Genomic DNA, 22,604 nt, shown 5'->3' with positions numbered 1-22,604 from the left:
TTGTGGACTTCAGGTATTGGTTATGGTGTATTCAAAAATAGCATTTTGGGGCTTCCTTGGTGGCTCAATGGTAAAGAATCCTCCAGCCAATGCAGGAAACATAGGTTTGATCCCTGATCTGGGAAGATCCCATACGATGCAGAGCAACTAAGCCCGTGTGCCACACCACACCTGTGGAACCTGTGCTATAGAGTCTGGGAACCGAAACTACTGAGCTCACTTGCCTAGAGCCCATGCTCAGCAGCAAGGAGAAGTCCGGGCATTGCAACTGCAACTAGCCAGTATGCCCCTGCTTTCCTCAACTAGAGAAAAGCCCACACAGCAATGAAGACCCAGAATAGCCATACATAAATAAAAATTTAAAAAAGCGTTTTGTAGCCAAAATGTCTATCCATAGGGAACTGGTTGAATAAACCATGGCACATCATAGAATGGAATGACTGCTGAAAAACTGTAAAGACGCTTCAGATATAGAAGCTAAAAATGAATAGATCTTCAAGACTGAATGTGTAGTATTACAAAAAAATTAGTCAAGGTGCAGGACAATATAGAATGGTATGTTATCTTTAACATATCCTAACTGTATAGCCTACTGACCATTTACTAATTAGTACATGTGTTTACCACTTTGCAGATCAAGTTATAGAACACTTTCAGTACTTGGAAATCTTTTTCATATTTTCTTGCAGATCATACCCTCCAAATGGGAACCGTTATAGTAACTTCTCTCACCTTAGATTAATTTTGCCTGATTTTGAACTTTATATCTTGGGAATCACAGAGAATTTACGATCCATTTAAGCTAAGCATTCTATCCTGTTATAAATAAACAATACTTTGTGACCTGCTTCTCCTGCTTACCACTATGTCATGAATATCTTGCAATTATAATCTGCAAAAAAATCATTACTTTGAATTGCTATATTGTAAATAATATGTTCTATATTCAACTATTATATATATATATATATATATATATATAATTCATGAGGGAGGAGGAATTCAGAGAATCTATTCAGGTAGCAAGTGGAGAATCTGAAACTAAAACCTGCCTGTCATGCACTCGCTCTTCCACTGTAAAGAGCCAAGTGCTCAAATATGGGCAGAGCCTTGCAGATGTCTTGGCACGAGGGCATTATAATAGCAACAAGAATGACTAATAAGTATTAATGGCCCATGACAAGAGAACAAATGCCGTTAGTTATCTTGATATATAAGGAATATTAGTAATGTTTGTACAGAGTTTATTCATGCAAATATTATTAGCATGTGCCAGGAAGAACTGCAGGGTCTTAGACCTAGGCTCACAGCTCAGGTCTCTGCTGCTCCTTCCAGATGTGCAGGGGTTGGGACTCCTAGGAACACGCCCCCGCGGAGCCCTGCGGAGCCAATCGGCACGCAGAAGGAGGGGCTCTGAGAACGACAACGGTGCCGTCCAATGGACAGAGAGTCGGGTCCGCTCCTGGCCAATGGGCGCGCTCCTCCGTGACGGTCGGAAGTGGTGAGGCGGCTTCGGGGGCCGTTGTTCAGTCGCGGGGGCTCACCGTAGAGGCTCAGTGTCGGCGGCTTAGCGGATTGGCTTGGCGTGTCTCTTCTCGTCCCAGGTGAGAGAAGCGGTGGCCAGCGTCTAGGGAACCTCCTGCGGCCTCCAGTTTCGGGAGGAGGCCGGCATCCCGAGGGTGGGCTTTTGTGGGCCCCTGGGATCGCGGGATTTCTCGTAAAAAAAAAAAAAAAATGCCCGCGTCGTCGCAGTGTCTGTCTTGGCCAGTGGAAAGCCGTTCTTGCTCCCTTAAGCGGAGCCTCGACAGCTCCCGGGGTACGCCCCTTCCAGGCCTTGGCCCCGCGGGGCTGGGAGTCGGCCGTAGTTCGGAGCGCGCGGTGGGCACCGCGCCCCGGGCGGGGCGGGGCGGGGCGGGGCCGGGCCGGAGTCCCGAGCGGCCAACCTGAGAGGGGGCCGCGGGTGGCCTGGCGTGGGCTGTTAGCTGACGGACCCGGGTTCGAGGCCCCGACTCAGAACCGTGCAGCAGCTGTCTTCCCCGGATTTCCTCATGCGCGGTCTCTGAAATGGGGGTGGTGACTTTTTCACCACTTCGGATTGTGGTCTGGATGAAAAGATTGTCCATGTAAAAGCGTTTAGCCATCAGTAGTGTTAGTCGCTCAGTCGTGCCCGACTCTTTGCGACCCCATGGACTGCAGCCCACCAGGCCCCTGTGTCCATGGGATTCTCCAGGCAAGAATACTGGAGTGGGTTACCATTTCCTTCTCCAGGGGATCTATCCAACACACAGCCATCGAACCCGGGTCTACCTGCACTGCAGGCAGATTCTTTACCGACTGAGCCATCAGGAAACAGCCGGTAAATGTCAGTTACGATTGGCGTAGCTCTGGTGCCCTCTCCATTCCCCATCTGGTATCACCCCTCCCCCTCGGGAAACTGCCTTCTGGGGTGTGGACCCTGCGGTGGTGTCCCCACCCATCTCGGGCACAGGGAAGTCCTGGGAGTCCTGGCCTTCGCCTAAGAGGGGCTTCCTTCTAAGGTTTGAAAGAAACTTGCTCTACCAAAGCGCTTCCATGCATTTCGCTCCTTTACTCCTCCCAGTGACCTTTTCTGCGTGAGGAATCCGAAGGCCCAGAGAGGTTAAATCACACATCTGCTGAACGGCAGAAGCAGAATTGACCCTCAGAGGGGACCAACTCCGAGCCCTGCGTGCCACCCCAACCCCCTTGAAGCTAGAGAACCGGGTACTTGACTCTTAAGAGGCTCTGACCCTGGCTTTGGTGGGATGGAATACAGCATGCCTAGGATCAGTCAGACGGCCGTAAGAAAAGTTATCAGGCTTACCCCTTTTGGGAACATGGTTTCTTTTCATAGATAGGTGCTTCCTGTCACTAGTTTACATCACATCAGAATGGATGTCGTTAATCTTGTCACTGCCTAGTTTAAAACTCTTCTGTGGTTTATCACTGAACCTGGAAAATAATCCAGTATTCTTTTCTGTCCTACAGGATAAGGGCTTGAATCATTCCCCTTTTTCATTATGCTCTTCCAGATCTACCTGTACTTTCTCTCATTGCCTGTTAGGCCCAGTGCCTGAATGGGTTTTTCTCTATTCCATCCTCTTATCTTCCTCTGCATGGATGGATCCTTGTGCTTCAGATCTTTTTTTAAAATATGTCATGGCCTCAGAAATGTCTTCCCTGACCACCCTTATCTAGAGTAGATTCCCTTCATTCAGTCTCCACTTGTCTACTTAAATTTAACATCAAAATACTCCTCAGTTTCTTTGCTTATTTTCCCCTATCACTAAATTGTTGTTGTGTTAGAGATTGGACAATATATTTTGTTATTTTGTATTGTTAGGACTAGGGTACAAGTGGCACACGGTCTTAATTATGTTGAATGAACGAGTAGGTGTTTTGAATAGTGTTAATTTGGAAAGGTGTAAACCATTCAAGAACCCTACTAAGGCAGTATTTTAGACCATTTTTGCGTCACGGAAAGGGGTAATCTGAGTATTGTAAATACTGGTATTAAAGTTGCCGAAACTTTGCTTTCTGCATTAACATCTTGTTTAGAAAGAAGCAAAGACTTCATAGTGGCAAAATCTGGCAGACACTATTTCAATGAAGTGATCAAAGTTAGCATCATCTGTAATAATGACTGTTGACATCATGTGGTTTCTGATATAATGCCCTGAGATGAGCACAACGTCACTTCTGTGGTATTTTTGTCAAAAATGTATTAAGCACAGGAAAACATCAATGAAATTCAACTTGAAGGATATTCTACAAAATAACTAGCCAGTACATTTAACAAGGTCATGCAGGATGAAAGACTAAAGGAATTGCTGGCAGTCTAGTGGTTAGGGCTCCGTTCCTCCACTACAGGAGGCATGGGTTTGAGGATTTGGTTCCTAGTTGGGGAACTAAGATCCTGCATGCTGCTTGGTCAAAAAAAAAAAAAAAAGAATGACTGAAAAAATATCCCTGATCAAAGATGATTAAGGAGAAGTAACAAATAAATGCAATATTTGACTCTGGATTGCATCCTGAACCCAAGAAAGGGTATTAGTGCATGATTTGTGAAATTAACTATTTGTGGATTAGTTGTTAGTATTGTATTAGTGTTAGTTTCCTGCCCTTTGGTAATTTTACTATTGTTATTTATGATGTACTGGGTGAGAGATATGTGGGAGTTCTTTGTGCTGTTTTTGCAAGTCAAATTGTTTTTATTTGTTGTTAATTGTTTATTTTTGGCTGTTCTGGGTCTTCACTGCTCTGTGGGCTTTGCTGTAGTTGGCAGAGAGCGGGGGCACTCTTTAGTTGTGGTGTGCGGGCTTCTCACTGTGGTGGCTTCTCTTGTTGCTGTTCCCGGGCTCTAGAACACAAGCTCAGTAGTTGTGGCACGAGGGCTTAATTGCTCCGGCGTGTGGGATCTTCCCAGACTGGGGATCAAACCCATGTCTCCCTCATTGGCAGGCGGATTCTTCACCACTGAACCACCAGGGAAGCCCTGCAAGTCAAGTTATTTTAAAATGAAAACAATCAGACCCAAGTTTGTTGCATATTAAATGAACTGAACTGGCTTTGGTGACATTTTCTGTGCACTGTTGTGTGTGTGTGTGTGTGTGTGGTCATTCTTAAAACAAAAATGAAATGGAAAGATCCTACTTCTTCCTTTGTTGTTTTTTTAGGAACAGCTCAAGATGGCTGAATTTCTAAATGACCAGGACACTCGACTGTGTGACAATTGGTAAGAAATCGAAGAAATATTATTGGAATGAGGACAGTTCTGTAAACAGTTGATTTAGTAGTTGGCAGGTTAAAATTGGAGCCATGACATATAACATGTCATGCAAGTATATGGGATTAAAGTTTTTTTAAACCGTTTTGGATAAAAGTGCCTGTTTTAGAAATTCCACAAGGGGTGATTGGTTTAGGTAGCATAGAGCAGTGACAAGACTGATGGGATGGAGATGGGAGTTAGGAGTCTGGTTCCTACTGTGAATTAGTTAATAACTTTTGGCAAGTCACTTGACTCCTTTGAATCCTCACTTCTCTGACCTATAGGTTCAGGAATTTGTTTTTTGTCTTCCTGAAAAATATCATATGTTTTTTAAAGATAATAAAAATATAATGAAATGTTTGGACTAGAGCAGTGTTTTTCAAAGTGTGTTGCGAGGACCTCCCTGAGTGGTTGCAGCGGCTGTCTTGAGGTTGAAGGGGATCATGGTTTGGTGTGCACTTGGCTCTGTGTGTACAGCAGAACAGCTCAGCTGTTTTTGTAAAGGATTTTACTGAAAGAATGTTCCATTGCTTAAAAAAAAAACTTGAGTCAAAGTCTTTCAGCAGTCCTGCATGATTCCAGAACTGTTAGTAGAAGGACTGGGTCCAGACTTGAATGTCAAGCTTCCTTATATTCGTGTTTTTAACTGACAAGAGTGACAAGAAAGGGCAACTCTTTTTCTGCTGAAATGAAACTTAGGAGTGCAGCTTGTAATCAGCTGATTTCTGGTTGGACTTTCTCAAGAACTTGGCATTTTAGGGATATCCAAGTTCCCTTACTGAAAATAAAAGAAAAAAGCAAAGCAGAACTACCTGTGCTATATTTAACTTACCAAATTGTGGTAGGACAGGCTGTTGAAAGATGAGCCTGATAAAGTTTTTTCTTTCTTTTTTTTTTTAATTGCCTTTTGCTTTCTCCTCAACTCTAGGATACAGTCAGAGCCACTGCTGGTCACAATATTTTTTCCCTGCATGAAATTAAGATTTTATTTCTGTCAGGATGTCTTGCCTTATAGGGTATTTTTTTGGTACTGTGCCACTGTCCCTTTCACCTTTTAAAAAAACTATTTTAGCTCTGTTTAGGTTTTATGTGTACAGTTTCTGATGCAAGTGTAATAATCAATTATACAAATAATCATAAGAAAACATGGTGTTTTTAGAAAGAAAGAGACATATTGGCTTTAACATCAGTTAAGAGATTCTTATTTTTTCAGTCCACTACATTTTGAAGGAATCTCAAACCTAAGACAGTATATAAATGTCCCTATGCTAAGGGACTTTTTATTTTTAAAAAGAAAGGGTAAGTTAATGGAAAGCTAATGAAAACAAAGTTATTCAAAGCCAAAGCAATTTAAAGAAAAAAGACAAATTAGCATGGAAACCTGACCAAGCCAGTACAATCCTCCCATCTAAGTAGCCCTATTTAAATTCCAGGTTTTAAAATTCTGTCTTTAGAGCCATATTCCTGTTGTTCCCTAAGAAAAGTTAAGATGCTCATCAGAGTATGCGCTGCAGTTAAACCTCCTGGGCCAGGAAAAAGAATAGTTTGTTGTGATTGAAGGCGGTTTTTTTTTTTTTTTGCATGTTACCTGTTTTCTTATTGTTTTGTCCGTTGATGGGAGAGTTTGAGTCTCAAAAACAGAAGCTTCAGTGTTAGAAGACTTTGACTTCTTATTTTTGCATGGTTCTATGTCATTTGGAAGCTTGCTGGGGATTTTTCTGGAAACCTTGGAAAATAAAATTTCCATTTTCTGGAAACCTTGGAAAATGAAATTTCATCTCTAACTTGGCTAGTTCTTTCTTGGGGCTTTTAGCAGTTTTATCTAGACTTGAATGTGTTCTCATTTACATCTTAATTTTATCTGTAGGTAGGAGGCAAGTTTTATATTAGTATTTTGTCTCTCTTTAGAACTTTTGGTGGAACTACCTTGGCAGCTAAATTTTAAAAAAAGTAACTATCAGGCAACCATTTTGTGTAATTACTTCAATTGTCTTTTATCTTCTTTCAAGGTTTCCCAAAAGGTGACATTGTAAATGCTCTGTGATCTTACCTGACAACTGCTTTTGATTCTTGCTTCTTTATGTCATGGTCCTTAATATTTTTTAATCCTAAAGTTTTTAGTGGCATTATACATGTAGAATGAATGCTCTGTGTCAGTAGATTGTCCTGAAGAGCCCTGTAAAGACCAGACATTTATTTTCTTGACTTTGGCCGTTTAAAGAAAATTGTTGTCAAAATTACGAAAAAAGAATCTAGACTCTCAGCACTGTAAGAGGTAATTGCTAGCTTTAATTTTTCGTGGCATCTGTGCACACAGGATTTGCAATCAGGATATGGCTTTGCTTCCTGCGCTTTGTTGGTATACAGTATTTAACTGTTGCCTTATAGTTTAGGTATTTTTAATGGTTTTCAGTTTTTTACCGTTTTATGATACTAATGAAAATCTTCATAATCCCAAGAGTGGAATTACTGGTCTTTAACAAGTAATTTAATGACAGGGTCTTTGTTTTATTAAACACACTTTAACTGCTAATGGTCCTAGAAATAGAAATGCAGTTTTAGACTGTTTAAAAACAGTGGTTTTATACTACCACCAGCAATCTGTTAAGAGTACTAGTTTCATAACATCTTTAATAGTAGGATTTACTAATTTTAATATTTATTAAATAGATTTAGATGATAACTTTGATTTATAGCTCCTTCCACTATATATTTTAATATTCTTCAGTTTTGAAAAACTTAAGCTGAATTAATTTAAAACTGACAATTTCCTTGGAAAGCTGGGAATTTTGGTAAAATAGGGCACGTTGAGGGTGTCAAAGCATTGGTAGTTTCCCTCTTATTCATCTGAGTTTTCTTCCCATCTCTCACACTTGATTATTACTCTGCAGCCCCTTCCAGTTTTGTTTTGAGAGCTGCCTCGATGACTAGGGTACAGGTGACATCAAGGTACATGCCTTGATGGTTCTACCTTTGGATGAAATGAATTTACATTTTTTTTTTGGTGTCTTAGTCCTTCAGATTGGGAGTATGACTAGCTGGAGGCACACCTGTCATCCTACTTTGAAATGTTTCTTAGACTATGTCTGAAGATGAAAACTATAAAAGAGAAATAATCTGCAACTTGATGTGGGAGAAGGTCTCTGTAGTATTCAGCTTCAGAGGTGAAACAGGTTATTATAGATTTGTTGTGTAACTGTCTGTATTTATCCTGTTCAGTGTTTTTTGTTTTCTGAAAATTTATCCTAGGTGACATACTTACAGGTACATTCTTTTAATGTTTCCTTTAGTTAGAATGAAGTTGGAGATTTCTAATGGTCATAACCGAATGAGTAAAAGGAAGGCCTTTGAATGTTATGTGCCTCTAGTTTGAGTGTATATGTGCTCTGGGGGAAGGGATTCAGGATTTCCTTTTGGTACATTTCTGCAGTAAAGTTTATACCAACCAGAGAGCTTGTTCCCAGTTCATGTCCAGCCTGCTTTGAAAGACATGTGAGACATAAAGGGGACGGGATCCCTTCCCCACTGACAGTTGCAAAGCTGGCATTTGCCCTTTTTGGTTTGACTTTAGTGGCATAAAATCTAATGTGATTAAAGGTAGCTGAGACTGAAAGTAAATGGTAGATATACATTTTTTAAATTTGTTTTAAAAAAATAATCTTGGAGTGGATCGTTGTGCTTTGGAGCATGGATGGTTTTGGAAAAGCCTAGCTCAGCTAGCTCCTCGTGGCATCTGACTTCATGCTGTTGGTTGTGATGAACTCTGACATCTAGAAAGTGAGGCTGAGCTTTTAGAGGTTGTGCACAGCACTGAGAACTCAGTGTTGCATGAAAGACTGAAAACCTTCAGGAGTTAATTCTTGGAAAGCAGGGGCAGTAACAGACACAGAGCTTATTTGTTAGGTCCTCACTAAAGAGAAGTAATGGAGTCTGAAGATTGGACCAGACAGATTTCCCTGTGATTCCTCTGGGCATAGATGTCAGTAATTCTTGCCTTTTTCTTTGATCTATTTCTGTAGCAAAAAAGAAATTCCTGTGTTTAACTTTACCATCCATGAGATCCACTGTCAAAGGAACATTGGTGTGTGTCCTGTCTGCAAGGAACCATTTCCCAAATGTGACATGGAGACGCACATGGCTACAGAACATTGTCAGGTGAACCACCACGCGCTCAGATGTTCAGAAGCGGAGTAGACTTGCTGTTGTGTAACAGCAAGCGAGCGTGTTGTCACAAAGCCCATTTACTGATTCTTGCTTCTTACCCTAGGTGACCTGCAAGTGTAACAAGAAGTTGGAGAAAAGGCAGCTAAAGAAGCACGAGGTTAGTTTCCCTGTACCGTGAAGGGAATTACCATGGGGCCAGTCCTGTTGAGATTACAGAGCCGCCTGCAGAGCAGAAAGCCAGTCTTGTGGAGTCTTTGTTCTCCGCCAGCGCCAGGCACACTGCCTCTCAAAGCCTGTTTGAGCCTACTTGAGACTTCGACTGTCTGCTGCCAGATCTGACTGCACGGCTGCTGTGCCTCAGGCTCAAGCCCCAGAGCCTTTGGAACTGAGTCCTTCCTGCTGGGGTTTGACTGTTGGCAGGCTCACCGAGTGCTAAACCAAGCCTGGGATGGCCAGTGTGGTACAGCCTCTTTAGCACACAGCCTGCCTTCCATCTTCTAATTCCATTTTGACTTCTTGATCGCTTGGGTGACATGCTGTTTACACCCAAACAAATTCTCAGCATTTGACAAGAGAGAACATGGTATCATTTGGTCTCTAGTTGAGATAAAATTGGGCATAGTTGGATAAGTGTGTTTTTTTTTTAATTAATTTTTGGCTGTGCTGGGTCTTTGTTGCTGCACTTTGGCTTTCTCTAGTTGTGGTGAGTGGGAGCTGCTCTCTTGTGGTGTGCAGGCTCCTTACTGCCGGGGCTTCTCTTTTGGAGCATAGACTCTAGGACTTGCCCGCTTCAGTAGTTGCGGCCCATGGGCTCAGTTGCCTTAAGGTACTTGGGATCTTCCTGGACCAGGGGTCGAATCTGTGTTCTCTGCATTGGCAGGGGGATTCTCCACCACCTGACCACCAGGGAAGCCCTATATATATGTGTGTATGTGAAGTCACTCAGTCGTGACTTTGCAACGCCATGGACTGTAGCCCACCAGGCTCCTCTGTCCGTGGGATTCTCCAGGCAAGAATACTGGAGTGGGTTGCCATTTCCTTCTTCAGGGGATCTTCCCGACCTAGAGATCAAACCCATGTCTCCTGAATTGCAGGCAGATGCTTTAACCATCTGAGCCACCAGGGAAGTCCATATATATGTATGTATGTGTGTGTGTGTGTGTGTGTGTGTGTGTGTGTGTGTATGTGTATGTATATATTTTGAATGAACATAAACATATTCACCAACTAATAAATCCCAACAACTGTTTAGTTGGTGGTCATGCAGGAGTGTGTATATATATATGTAAAAATTCATTAAGGTATGTACTTATGATTTGTGCATTTCATTCTATGTACCTGAAAAAAGCTATTAACTTATTAATTTATAATTTTGAAAGGTGATTCATAGTCAATGTAGAAAATTTGGAAAATATAAAAACAACTACTTCAAGACCCCAAAGCTCAGAGATAAACATCTTATAAAGAATTTGGCACTCTTTCATTTTTTTTTCTAAGCATTTGACCTACATTTTATTAGGCCAGGGAAATCCCTTTGTTGATGATTCTTGATTTATTTGGTTAGTTTAAAGGTAATATTGTGACTTTCCTGGTGGTCCAGTGGCTAAGACTCCACTCCCAATGTAGGGTGCCCAGGTTCAATCCCTGGTCAGGGAACTAGATCCCATATGCAGCAACTAAAGATCCTGTGTGTAGCAACAAAGACCCGGTGTAGCCAAATAAATAAATGAATAAATAAATATTTTAAAAAGAACAAAAAATAAAGCCAGTGCTATATACAAATGTGCAGATTAAAAAAGTCAGTGTCTTTCTAAAGGACAATCACTTTTCCTCATTGCCAGGTACTTAAATCAGAGTAGTAAGGGGAAGGAGAAGGCAATGGCACCCCACTCCAGTACTCTTGCCTGGAAAATCCCATGGATGGAGGAGCCTGGAAGGCTGCAGTCCATGGGGTCACACAGAGTCGGACACGACTGAGCGACTTCACTTTCACTTTTCACTTTCATGCATTGGAGAAGGAAATGGTAACCTACTCCAGTGTTCTTGCCTGGAGAATCCCAGGGACGGGGGAGCCTGGTGGGCTGCCGTCTATGGGGTTGCACAGAGTCGGACATGACTGAAGCAACTTAGCAGCAGTAGCAGCAGCAGTAAGGGGAAATTGGTCTGGGGTGGGGCTCTGACAAGCATATGGGAATTGCTCTGCTTTTGCTGTTTGCCCCTGGACTTGGCTGGCTGATTTTGGGTTCCTTTGTAATGTGTACACAAGATGACAGGGTGGCTGTAAGTAGTGAATAGTTTCCTCATAAGATTTTCTTTCCCTTTGTAGAATCTGGTGGTGGGACAAAGAGGGAAGCTGTGACTTTTAAATATAGAAAACCATGGCAGGCAAAGCTAGGGTTGGAAGAGAATATTTTTGTAAATACTTTTTGCTTTCCTTGCCCTATGCGACAGCATGACCTCTCTTAGGAATATTAACTGCCTCATTATTCTGTTTTGCAGGAGACTGAGTGTCCTCTACGGCTTGCCCTTTGCCAGCACTGTGATCTGGAACTTTCTGTTCTCAAACTAAAGGACCATGAAGATTACTGTGGTGCCCGGACGGAGTTATGTGGCACCTGTGGGCGCAATGTCCTGGTGAAAGATCTGAAGACTCACCCTGAAGTGTGTGGGAGAGATGTGGAGGAAAAGAGAGTCGAGGCTGCCATGCCACCTAATGCGTATGATGAATCTTGGGGTCCAGATAGGATCTGGATTGCGTCCCAGCTCAGACAGATTGAGGCTCTGGACCCACCCATGAGGCTCCCTCGAAGGCCCCTGAGAGCCTTTGAATCAGACCTTTTCCAAAGTAGAACCACCAACCAAAGGAGCATGACAGCCCAGTTTCCAATTCAGAATAATCTATGTGAGTTGTGTCTGGGAGTAGAAACCTGGAATGGTATCAGGATCTGGGCAAATGGGAACAGGGCTTTGGAACCAGATAGATCTTAATTATAGAAACCTGACTGTAACAGGTTAAGTATTCTTCATACTTAACTTTCCTATAGAAAGTTTGCTTTTGGATCTTTGCTATTGGATTATTGTTGGGTGACTGCTGTTCACAGGTGACATTACTAGTGTACCCTTGTGTGCCTAAAGGCATTTACAGAGTGCTTTACAGGGCTTCCCTGGCGGCTCAGCGGTTAAAGCTTCTGCCTGGAGTGCGGGAGACCCAAGTTCGATCCCTGGGTCGGGAAGATCCCCTGGAGAAGGAAATGGCAACCCACTCCAGTATTCTTGCCTGGAGAATCCCATGGATGGAGGAGCCTGGTAGGCTACAGTCCATGGGGTTGCAAAGACACGACTGAGCGACTTCACTTTCTTTACTTGTATTAATTCATTTAGTTCTCAGAATAGTTTTTTGAGGGTAGGTAAGTGTTAGAGCTGGGGTTTGAATTCAGGCTGTCTGACCCCATGCTTTAAACCATTCTGCTATCATGCAAAAGTGTGTTAAGTCGCTGAGTTGTGTCAGACTCTTGATCCCATGGACTGTAGCCCACCGGTTCCTTGGTCCATGGGATTTTTCAGGCAAGAATACTGGAGTGGGTTGCCATGCCCTTTTCCAGGGGATCTTCCCAACCCAGGGATTGAACCCTGGTCTCCCACATTACAGGCAGACTTTTTCCTGTCTGAATAGAAAATACATGTAAAATGCATAGCACAGTGCCTGTTTCATAGTTACAGCTCATTCATATTACTTACTAGTAAAACAATTAGAATAATAATTGAGCCTTTTATCATGGCATTCTTAATGTTTGGATTCCTGTGAGCACTGTAGGGCTGGGCCTCTTTTGTTCCTGCACAGATTCCTGAAAACCTTGAATATTTGCTAGGCCTGGGCTTGAACTAAGGGATGGCAGCATATCTAACATTTCTTAAATACTAGTTGTTGTCTTTTTTCCCCCCCTCAGTGGAAGAACAAGAAAGGCAGGAAAGGAATAGAAGCCGGCAGACCCCCAAAGAGCGTGGTGAAGACAGTGCAAATTTGGACTTCATGTTGGCCCTAAGTCTGCAGAATGAAGGCCAGGCCCCCACCTTGGCAGAGCAGGACTTCTGGAGGGTCATATATGAGGCAGACCAGTCCCGTGAAGGTCCCAGCGCTCTGAATGACATCAGGGGTGTGTTTGTTTTTTCTCCACTAGCCTCTATTTGTCACAATTTGTATAAGATTGCAAGTTTTTCATGAGATAGAATGTTTTTTTTTAAATTTCATTTATTTGCTTTTCTCAACTCTTTTTAAAAGATTGTCAAGAATAGTAAGTACAGTGACTATCTATTAATATATGCCCCTCATTTATATTCATCAGTTTTAGTATTTCCACTTATCTTTGTATTTCTTTCCCCTGAGCCATTTGAGAGTAAGTTGCCGACATGACATTTTATCCCTAAGTGGTCTTAAGGTGTACGTCTTGAGAACAAGGGCATTCTCCCGTGTGAGCACAATACAGATACCACTTTCAGGAAGCTCCTTGCTTATACATAGTGTCCTTTAGAGCTTTTTAATTTTGTTTTTGAAATCCAGGATTATGCATTATACATTTAGTTCTTTCTGGGTTCTTTTAGTTTGGTTTCCTACCCTCTCCCTCTTTTTAAAAAATTTATTTATTTGTGGCTGTGCTGGGTCTTTGTTGCTGTGTGGGCTGTCTCTCGTTGAAGCGAGCAGGGGCTGCTCTGTAGTGCGGCATGTGGGCTTCTCACAGCAGGAGCGCCTCCTGTGGTGCTTGGGCTTCAGTAGTTGTGGTGCACAGGTTTAGTTGCTCAGCTGCACGTGGGGTCTTCCTGGACCAGGGATCAAACCTGTGTCCACCGTATTGATAGGTGAATTCTTAGCCACTGTACCACTAGGGAAGCACCTCTCCTCCTCTTTTCTTTCTTTGGCATTTTTGAAGAGTCCAGGCCTGCTGTTTTGTAGACTTCTTTCTCAATTAAGATGTGTCTGATTATTTTCCCATGTGTAAGTTCATGTTATAGTTTTGGCAGGAGTGCTATACTGGCCATGCTGTGTCTTTCTCAAGATGTCAGTTCATCCTGTTTGTTAGAGTGGAGTCTGTCAGGTATCTCCATTGTGCAGGTAGCCTTTTTGCTTCATATTAGCTGTGTGTAGGATGCTGTTTCTAGATTGCTGGGGAACAGGATACTCATAATCTTATCCAGCAGTTTTAGTATTTATTGCTGTTTCTTGCTTGAATCAAGTATTATTATGGCAGTTGTAAAATGATAATTTTTGTATCTTTCTCCTCTGTTCTGTATTTATTAGTTGTCCTTCACCTGTAGAGAACTTTGGTCCCCCCACCCCCATTTAAAACCAATTTTTTTTTTTAGTGTCATTGGGTTAAAACTAAGTTTTTAAAAATAAAAGTTGGATTATGAGCAGTGAATCACCCTTTGGGTCTCTTGTTTAGAGAACAATACGTTTGAGAAAGGCATGTCATATTTAAAATGCTCAACTTGTAAGATTTTAGGGACCTGAAAATTAGGCAGCTCTCAGTTGTGGTTTTTCTTCATGTCACTGTAAGAATAATGACCTTAAGGACAGTAGGATTAACTTTGAACATTTTGTTGATTTAGAGAGAATAGGAATTGGTCCTGGATCCAGATATTTGTTTGAGTCTTTCTTTTTCTTTGGCCAAGCTGCATGGCGTGTGGGATCTTAGTTCCCCAACCAGGGCTCAGACTTGAGCATTTAGATTGGTGAAGAAAGTAAAATTTTAATAGCATAGTTGTGACAAATGAAGACTCTGGATTCAGTGTAGTTTACTTTCTCCTTTCCTGGTCATTTCTTAGATTGCTTTATTGACTTTTTTCTTTGTTTGCATGTTTCATTCACTCATGTCGGATCTTTCCAGATCCTGCATGAATGAATGGTTTGGAACTTATATTCTCTTGTAGTAGTTGCCCTGGAAATTTCAACATACTGATTTAACTTAATAAAGTCTAAATGTAGTCCGCCTCCTCACACTTCTCTCGGGTAACACGGCAAGCTTAGAATGTGGATTGTTCCTTTGTGACTTAAATGCCACTGACGGGTGTCAGTGCTCTCTGGTGTGCTCCTTTTAACACCCTGAGGTAGAGTCTTCCTGCTTATACGCTCACATTTATCATTTTGTGTATTACGTGTTCACCATTTTCTTGGCTCACCCCTGCTTCCTTGCTTCTTCAAATTTCCTTTTAGGATACATTTCTTCCTGAGGTACATTATAAGTTCTACTGCAAGTATCTGTTGATTATAAAGACTCTGTTTGGGTCTGAAAATATATTTTGTCTTCATATTTAATAGTTTTAAGGAAATCAGATTTTCCTGTCCACCCCTCCTAAGGGGTATAAAAGGTTGAATTGAGTGTGGTTTTCACCTGGAGTCTGTGTGGCCTGATACCTAGGTGCAGTTGACGAGACCATGTTGCCTTGTGAATTTTGTGAGGAGCTCTATCCAGAGGAACTGCTGATTGACCATCAGGTGGGTTGTGAGTTACTTGAGGGCTTTAAGCTTTAAGGAAGAACGTGTGCGGGCCATATTGGTGTTGCAGAACACATGAAATCTTGAGCAAACTGATACAACTCTTGTGATGAGAGGAGCAACTGTGTTTTTTTCTTTTTCTTTTTTTAAGTATTTTGGTTTTTTGGGCTGTACTGCACAGCATGTGGAATCTTAGTTCCCCAACTAGGGATTGAATTGGCACCCTTGGCCGCTAGTGAAAGCACGGAGTCCTAACTACTGAGCTGCCAGGGAAAATCCAGTAGTAATTGTGTGTGACTCACATGTGGGTGTGAGAATTCGGCCTCATTCTCTCTGGGCAAAGTAACGTTCATGCCAGCAGGCTCAGTTGCTGCCTCCATCCTGTGGAGATACTGTATGTCTCTTGAGACCATCTTGTAATCAGCTCTCATCTCATGCCACTTTTGATTTACAGGAGCCCTGAAGTCCCTGCAGTTCCTGGGAGGGCCAGGGCTCTGTTTTGCACTTTACTTTTTCTGCCTGGACATGTGTGGCATTTTACCCCTGTCTGCTTAACAACACCCAGCCACACAGACCCCTTGCTCACAAACTTGGTTCAGACACAACTCTCAGGAAAGTACCCTGGGGAGTGCTCTGACAGCTAGGCCAGAGGTCCCGTCTGTGTGCTCCCCAGACGTCCTGTGCCCATGTCTCTCTCAGCCTGTCACCCTCACCCTGTGGGGTGGCCGGCTGACCCCCTGCTGGTCTGTACCACTAGCTGGAGTTCCTAGAGGACAGGTTCTGGGTTTTCTTGGTTTCTGAATCTCTTAATACGCGGTGTATGAAAGGTGTCAGGTAGTTTTTGAATGACTGAAAGTTCCTGTGCCCTTTAGGAAGGATTAGGGAATAGCCTTTGTGCTGGAAGAGCGGCTCCAATGGGGGAGGGAGCGCCTTTCCCTCTCAACATTCTTACTTTCTGATTTGGTTTGACCTAGTCTGGTACTTCCATGGCTAGTAAGTGGTCCCTGTGCTCTGGGTGGAACACGCATTCCCCCATATGTGGAACAATACAGCATTTGAATACATCTAGTATTTGGTTTGGGAGTAACATAAGAAAATCCATTCACAGGGATAACAAAGAATATATGAGCCTCTCTTACTGTATGTCTGTGGAAAGAATCTTGAAGCTTTTCAAATTAATTTAGAGAGAATAATCACATAAAAACACACTTAAAAAATTAAAACAGTACAGAAATGTTTAAAGTAAAAGCAGAGTGAGTGTTTCATCTGTGTTCCCCTGACCCTTTTTAGTCCTTTTCCCAAATATTTATTAAGCATTATGAAAATGTTGTGACTTCCTGAAAATATTTTCAGAATTTAGTTTGTTCCTTAACTTCTGTTTTTTTGTTTGTTTGTTTGTTTTAACCTGTGTTTTTTTGAGACAGACAAGCTGTAACCCTTCATGTGCCTTACCTCCGCTCAGTGTGGGCAGCACTTCGCCCCGAGGGGTGGAGGACCCTGACGCTATCTTCCAGAAGCTGATGCGAGAGTCTGCAGGTGGCCAGTTTGAGTCTCTGATGGGCTTCAGCAGCTCTGCTCCCGTGGAGGACAGTGTTGTCATCCCGTGTGAATTCTGTGGGGTCCAGCTGGAAGAGGAGGTGCTGTTCCATCACCAGGTGAGAGTCCCCGAGGACCCGGGCACTTCTCTTGTCCCCTTGATCCTCTGGGAGTGAACCTGAGGCTTTCAGAGCGGAGAATGCTTCTCTGGCCTTGAAGTTGCATGCATACCTGATCTGGCTACTGGCCGTGTCCTGTTTTGTGAGCTGAGATACACAGAACCTCAGGCCTTTGGACTTTCCCTGCCTTCTGGCATGGAAACCATTGTATCACGAGCTGCAGCTCCAGGAGCCAGGACTCCAGGTAAGCGGGTATGGAGGCCATATGGTTAAGGAGTTTCCCTGAGGTCCCTAACAGTTTCTGCTTTTGACCATGTGTGTTCTTCCTGTTTGGATGGCATTTGTATCTTGCATTCCAGGAATCTGGAATCTGATTCTAGCTTTGCCCTTACGGTTGGCCTCTGGTGGGTCCCAGCCCCTCACGGGGGATGCCTGTGAATGAAGGAATTAGACTGGATGATCTGAAGTCCTTTTTCAGCTTTCACAGTCTGGGATTCCAGCGTCTTAGTGGAAGATATGTTTTCTGCCCAGTCTTGTTTGTTATGGGAGTGAACACTGAAGGTATTTCAGAGGCATTTCTGTAATTGATGCCATAGAGCTACTGCTAGAACACCACACATTTCATTTCTGAAATAAACACTTGTGCCTTTGGATCAAGCAGTAGATAAGTTAACTGCTTGTTGTCTCCTAGGGGAGACCACAAAATAAGCAGCGGTGCCAGTACTCTGTGGTCAAAATGTAGGCAGACCTTTCTGGGCTCCCAGGATCTGCCCTTCCTTCATCCCTGCACAGACCAGAGAGTGCTTCCTGATCTTCCTGATCATTCAGTGCTAGTAGGAACGATTGCTCTGCTCCAGATCGCTTCCTCTTGCTCCCAGGCCCTTCCTCTCGGTGGTTGTCAAAGTCATCCTGTCCCATCGACACCACGAGGCCACCCTCCTACCCACCATCAGGTGTTTACCGCCAGCCCAGTGTTCTTTCCTCCCAGGGCTTCGTCTCATAGGAATGACTGGGTACTAAGTCTGGTTTTTCTTGTTAGGACCAGTGTGACCAACGCCCAGCCACAGCAAACAACCACGTGTCAGAGGGAATCCCTAGCCAGGATCTCCAGCCTCGAGAGACCTCACCAGAACTGCCCAAGAGGCGTGTCCGACACCAGGGTATGGGCCAGGGGTGCGCCAAGGCTGCACTTCTCATCAGCTACTCTTAACGGAGTTCACCTGCACCCCAAAATAGCAAGTGCAGTACAAGCTCTCTTAGGACTCCCTTGGGGCTAGTTGTGGTCCCGGGTTAGACTCAGCTGCTTTGGGGACAGCCATGAGATATGCTTAGCATCAATGCTTATTCAGCTGCCAGTCCCTGTCGGTACACTTAGTGGATGACTGGGAGGTAATTTTCACACCTCACTGTGGCTGCCCTGGGCCCCTGCTTCTAGTTGAAATATGCTCACCTAGAGTAGGGTGATCAGAATTAGCCTCAGTATTCTTACAGTCTCGAGACTAGGCAAGTAAACTGTTTTTGAAACCCAGTCACTATTAGAAACCCAAAGCCAGTTAGAGGTGATTTGTCAAAGTTTGCTTATGCGCCGTTGTTGACTAGTTAGTGAGGACTTAGGTGGGAAGTGTACGGTGCGGATTGATGTTCTCAACCTGTCCTGCAGACAAGGGTTTCAGCATCCTTTAGGGGCGAGGCGGTCATCTTTTACCCAGGCTCTTTTGTTCTTGCCTTGAATCCAGCACCAAGAGTAGCCTTTCCCCTGAAGCTAGTGCTCTTTTCTCTTCTCAGGAGACCTGTCTTCTGGTTACATGAATGATCTCAAGCAGGAAATGGCTAAAGGGCCCACCTACCCTCTCCCCTCTAGCCGACCCCCTAACAATACGACAGCTCCTCCTAACCGCCTGTCTACATCCACATCAGGCCCCAGGCCTGGGTGCCAGCCGAGCCCTCCTCGCGCTCTGAAGCTCAACAACTTAGACAGCCAGGGTGTCCGGGGGCGCAGTCGAAACAGCCATAACGGGGCTCTGGCTCCTGGCCACGTCCCAGCAGCTTACCCTGCTCGGAGTCTCTACCCAGAAAACCTTGTGCCCTCTTTCCCCCGTGGGCCTTCAGGGAGATATGGAGCAAGGTAAGAAACATTGCTTGGGAGGAGAGCTTGGGGGTAGCTCAGGAGAATGGAAGTGTGGATTTTGCTTGTATCATGGCCTGATTCATAATGTCCTTTTGCTCTCTGTGGTTTTTTATTTATTTTCGGCTGTGCTGGGTCTTCACTGCTGCACAGGCATTTCTCTAGTTGCAGTGAGCAGGCGGGCTTCTCACTGCAGTGGCGTCTCCTGTTAAAGGAGCACAAGCTCTAGGCGCGCAGGCTTCAGCAGTTGTGGCACGTGGGCTCAGTAGTTGTGTCTCCCGGGCTTGGTAGTTGTGGTGTACTGGCTTGGTTGGTCTGAGGCATGTGGGATCTTCCTGGACCAGGGATAGAACCTGCGTCTTCCTGCATTGGTAGGCGACTTCTTTACCACAGAGCCACCAAGAAAGTCCCTCTGTGGTTTTTTTATTCATTAGTTTTATCTTCTGGAGAGCTGCTTTTGTCTGGCTCCAGCTGTTTCTGTCCTGAGTTTCCTGACTTTGGCTCAGGGGCATCTCAGGAATGAGTTTCCAATCCTTCTCTTTCAGCAGTAGGAGTGAAGGTGGCAGGAACCCCCGGGTCACCCCCACAGCTGCCAGCTACCGCAGCAGAAGTGCAAAGGTGAGTGGGATCCAGCCCGTAAAGCTCAGTGAGGACTCCGGTGGGTGGGCTGGTGTGGTTCTTCAAGTCAGAGAAGCTGCGGGGCCTCAGGCTGATGGTGGCTGAAGGACTGCGCTCTGGCTTCTGAGGAGGAGGCTCCATAGAAGCCTGGCACTTCTGGCGCTCTTCAGGAGGACTGTTGCTTTCTTTCTGTCTGCATAAACCTTGTTTGTGTTCTGTTGTCCAGCAGGCAAAAACCCCCAAGCAGCAGGGAGCTGGGGATGCAGAAGAGGAGGAGGAGTAACAAGCGTCCATAGAGAACTCGCGCGCTGGTTCCATCTTCTCCGCACGACTTGTCATGGTGCAGCCCTGCCCCTCGGGCTCTGTGGGCAGGGGCAACCTTTCAGATTTTAACGTTTTCTAGGTTATGGCCATTTTGTGTCTTTTGAGATTGTGCTGTGGGAGTTTAGGGGTTTGAGGGAGGGTTGGCAGGGAGGCTGTTGAGAATGTTTCAGCTTTAGCTGCTGCCTTTGACAGCACAGAAGTGTACATTAGGGCCCCTTGCCCCACCAGGGCTTCATCTTTTGACATACTGTCACCGTCGCTTCATGGTGCTGTGGGGTCCTGGTGGGAAAGAGGGAAGGTTCTGGAAAGCTGGTCCCACCAGTGAGGTGATGCTCGTCCTGTGGTGGCCTGAATTTGGGACCTTGGGGGTAACCTCTCGTGTGTCCTGCCCATCCCCACTCTAGAATTTGGGCTCTAGGGTGCATGGAGGAACTTTGCTAAAGTGTTCAGGCCAGTTGTAATATGCGTTAGGAACAAGGCTTTTGGAGATGAGGTTTAGGTGCGTGGACTACAGGCTTTGTTTTAATCTGCTTCTTTGGCATTTGGCATCACTGCCTTCTGTTTCTGAGGGGAGCATGGCTTCTTTGTCTTCACTACCTTCTGATGGAGAAGGCCAGGGGCTCCCTGTGCCCTCCAGAGCCGTGCTGGGTTCTGCCTTAATCAGGACTGAAGCCTAAACTCGTGTTTGGCTCTGAAAACCAAGAATCAGAGCCCCCTCCCCTCTTTTTATTTTACTATTACTGTTATTAACATCCTTGTAATAAACTTTGTACTTGGAGTTCAGCTGAGTCGTGTGGTTCCTTCTACTTCGCACTCTTTGGGGAGTGTAGGCGGACCAGGGCGCCTGGAGTCAGCTCTGCGGAACGAGGGAAGGCACGCCTTCTCAGAGAGGGCCAGACAGTCAAGATGTGGCTTTTCTGCCTCCTTGGAGTCAGGGAAACTGACAGGTGGCTGCAGCTCTGGGCTGATTTGGGGAGGGCTGGGGGCCATCCCCAAACAAAGAGGGGAGGGCAGATTCCTCAAAAGCCTCAATCCCGAGTTGCTGAGCCTTAGCAAAATTCTCCATCACCCCCTGGCACCTCATACTTTGCACCAGAACATCTAGCACTGTAGGTCATTTGTTGTCCTCTCAACAACCTAGCAGGAATGGGAAGAGTAGGAAGAATTGCCCCAACTTCACATGTGGAAACGGGGGTGACTTGTATAAGGCTGTGCAGCTATTAACTCATGGCAGCCAGGACTCATCTGGATCTGAGTTATATCGAGAAAAAGAAAAAGGAGGACCTCCCTGGTGGTATAGCAGTTAGGACTCTGTGCTTCCACTGCAGGGGTTGTGGGTTCCATTGCTGGTCCAGGAACTAAGACCCTGCAAGCTGTGTAGCATGGCCAAAATAAATAATTTTTTAAAACGGTTATTCCCATATAGCTTTCTGGTATGCTGTTACCATGAGGTTTTGATATAGTAGTCTGTATATATACAAGACTATTTTAAGTTGCTGATATCTTAATTTCAAATGCGTTTTCTGTGTCCTGCATTTGTACTTTCCCTCATGCTTGCTGGTTTCGAAATTCTATTTGTATGGATGATTTTCTACCTTTACTGTAGGTTAGCCTTTGCCGGTGAGCTTTTCCATTCATTATTTGCTGTTTTCGAGTTTTGCCCTTCTTTTAGCATGTTATAAGGCTGGTTTGGTAGTGCTGAATTCTCTGAGCTTTTGCCTGTCTGTAAAGCTTTTGATTTCTCCACCAAATCTGAACGAGAACCTTTCTGGGTAGAGTATTCTTGGTTGTAAGAATACTCTTACAACAAAAGGGAAAAGGTTTTCCCCCTTTTCTTCCTGCAGTGGAAGCCCGGAGTCTTCACCGCTGGACCCCTAGGGAAGTTTGGTGCCGTGTTTCTACTGGATTTACACCTAGGGAGTGGACTTGCTGGTCTCAGAGGAGGAACCAGAACAACTAAGGCAGGTGTAGGGTCCATTCCCCCAGCAGTGCACGAGAGTTCTCTTGGTTCCACGTCTTCCCTAACCATGGTGCTGTCTTTCTAGCCCTTTTGCTAGTGGTGCAGTACACTCATTGTGATTTTAATTTGCATTCCCGATATAACTAATGAGACCGGATATGTTCTAATCATTAGATGGTGTAATTCTGAATATATTCGAGACAACTTTTTAAAAAGGAAATGGCCTCCACCATCCTGGCCAGCTGAAACTCCAATACTTTGGCCACCATATGTGAAGAACTGGCTCATTTGAAAAGACCCTGATGCTGGGAAAGATTGGAGGTGGGAGGAGAAGGGGAAGACAGAGGATGAGATGGTTGGATGGCATCACCGACTCAATGGACATGAGTCTGAGTAAACTCTGGGAGTTGGTATTGGACAGGGAGGCCTGGCGTGCTGCAGTCCACGGGGTCGCAAAGAGTCAGACACGACTGAGCGACTGA

The 22,604-nt window shown here is 44.5% G+C and overlaps 1 protein-coding gene across 4 annotated transcripts; it reads left to right on the top strand.

Annotated features, from left to right (window-relative positions):
* Positions 1–1,482: 1,482 nt before the first annotated feature.
* On the top strand, positions 1,483–20,945 carry TRAFD1 (TRAF-type zinc finger domain containing 1). Of its 4 annotated transcripts, none has more exons than XM_010828598.1 (12): positions 1,483–1,604; positions 4,695–4,753; positions 8,806–8,941; positions 9,054–9,107; positions 11,450–11,852; positions 12,898–13,104; positions 15,364–15,440; positions 16,865–17,095; positions 18,135–18,255; positions 18,881–19,220; positions 19,766–19,838; positions 20,068–20,945. In XM_010828598.1, the coding sequence occupies exons 2-12, from the start codon at positions 4,707–4,709 to the stop codon at positions 20,119–20,121; spliced, it is 1,743 nt and encodes a 580-aa protein (XP_010826900.1). In that variant the 5' UTR covers positions 1,483–1,604; positions 4,695–4,706; the 3' UTR covers positions 20,122–20,945. The 4 variants fall into 4 exon arrangements, with proteins under 4 accessions (XP_010826900.1, XP_010826899.1, XP_010826902.1 ...); XM_010828597.1 differs by having other exon boundaries at positions 20,065–20,945; XM_010828600.1 differs by lacking the exon at positions 18,881–19,220.
* The last annotated feature ends 1,659 nt before the right edge of the window (positions 20,946–22,604 follow it).

Source organism: Bison bison, unplaced genomic scaffold (assembly GCF_000754665.1).
Source record: "Bison bison bison isolate TAMUID 2011002044 unplaced genomic scaffold, Bison_UMD1.0 scf7180017864495, whole genome shotgun sequence".
Lineage (NCBI taxonomy): Eukaryota > Metazoa > Chordata > Mammalia > Artiodactyla > Bovidae > Bison > Bison bison.
The sequence above is the reverse complement of the archived record's forward strand: the minus strand, read 5'-3'. Positions and strand labels throughout refer to the sequence as shown.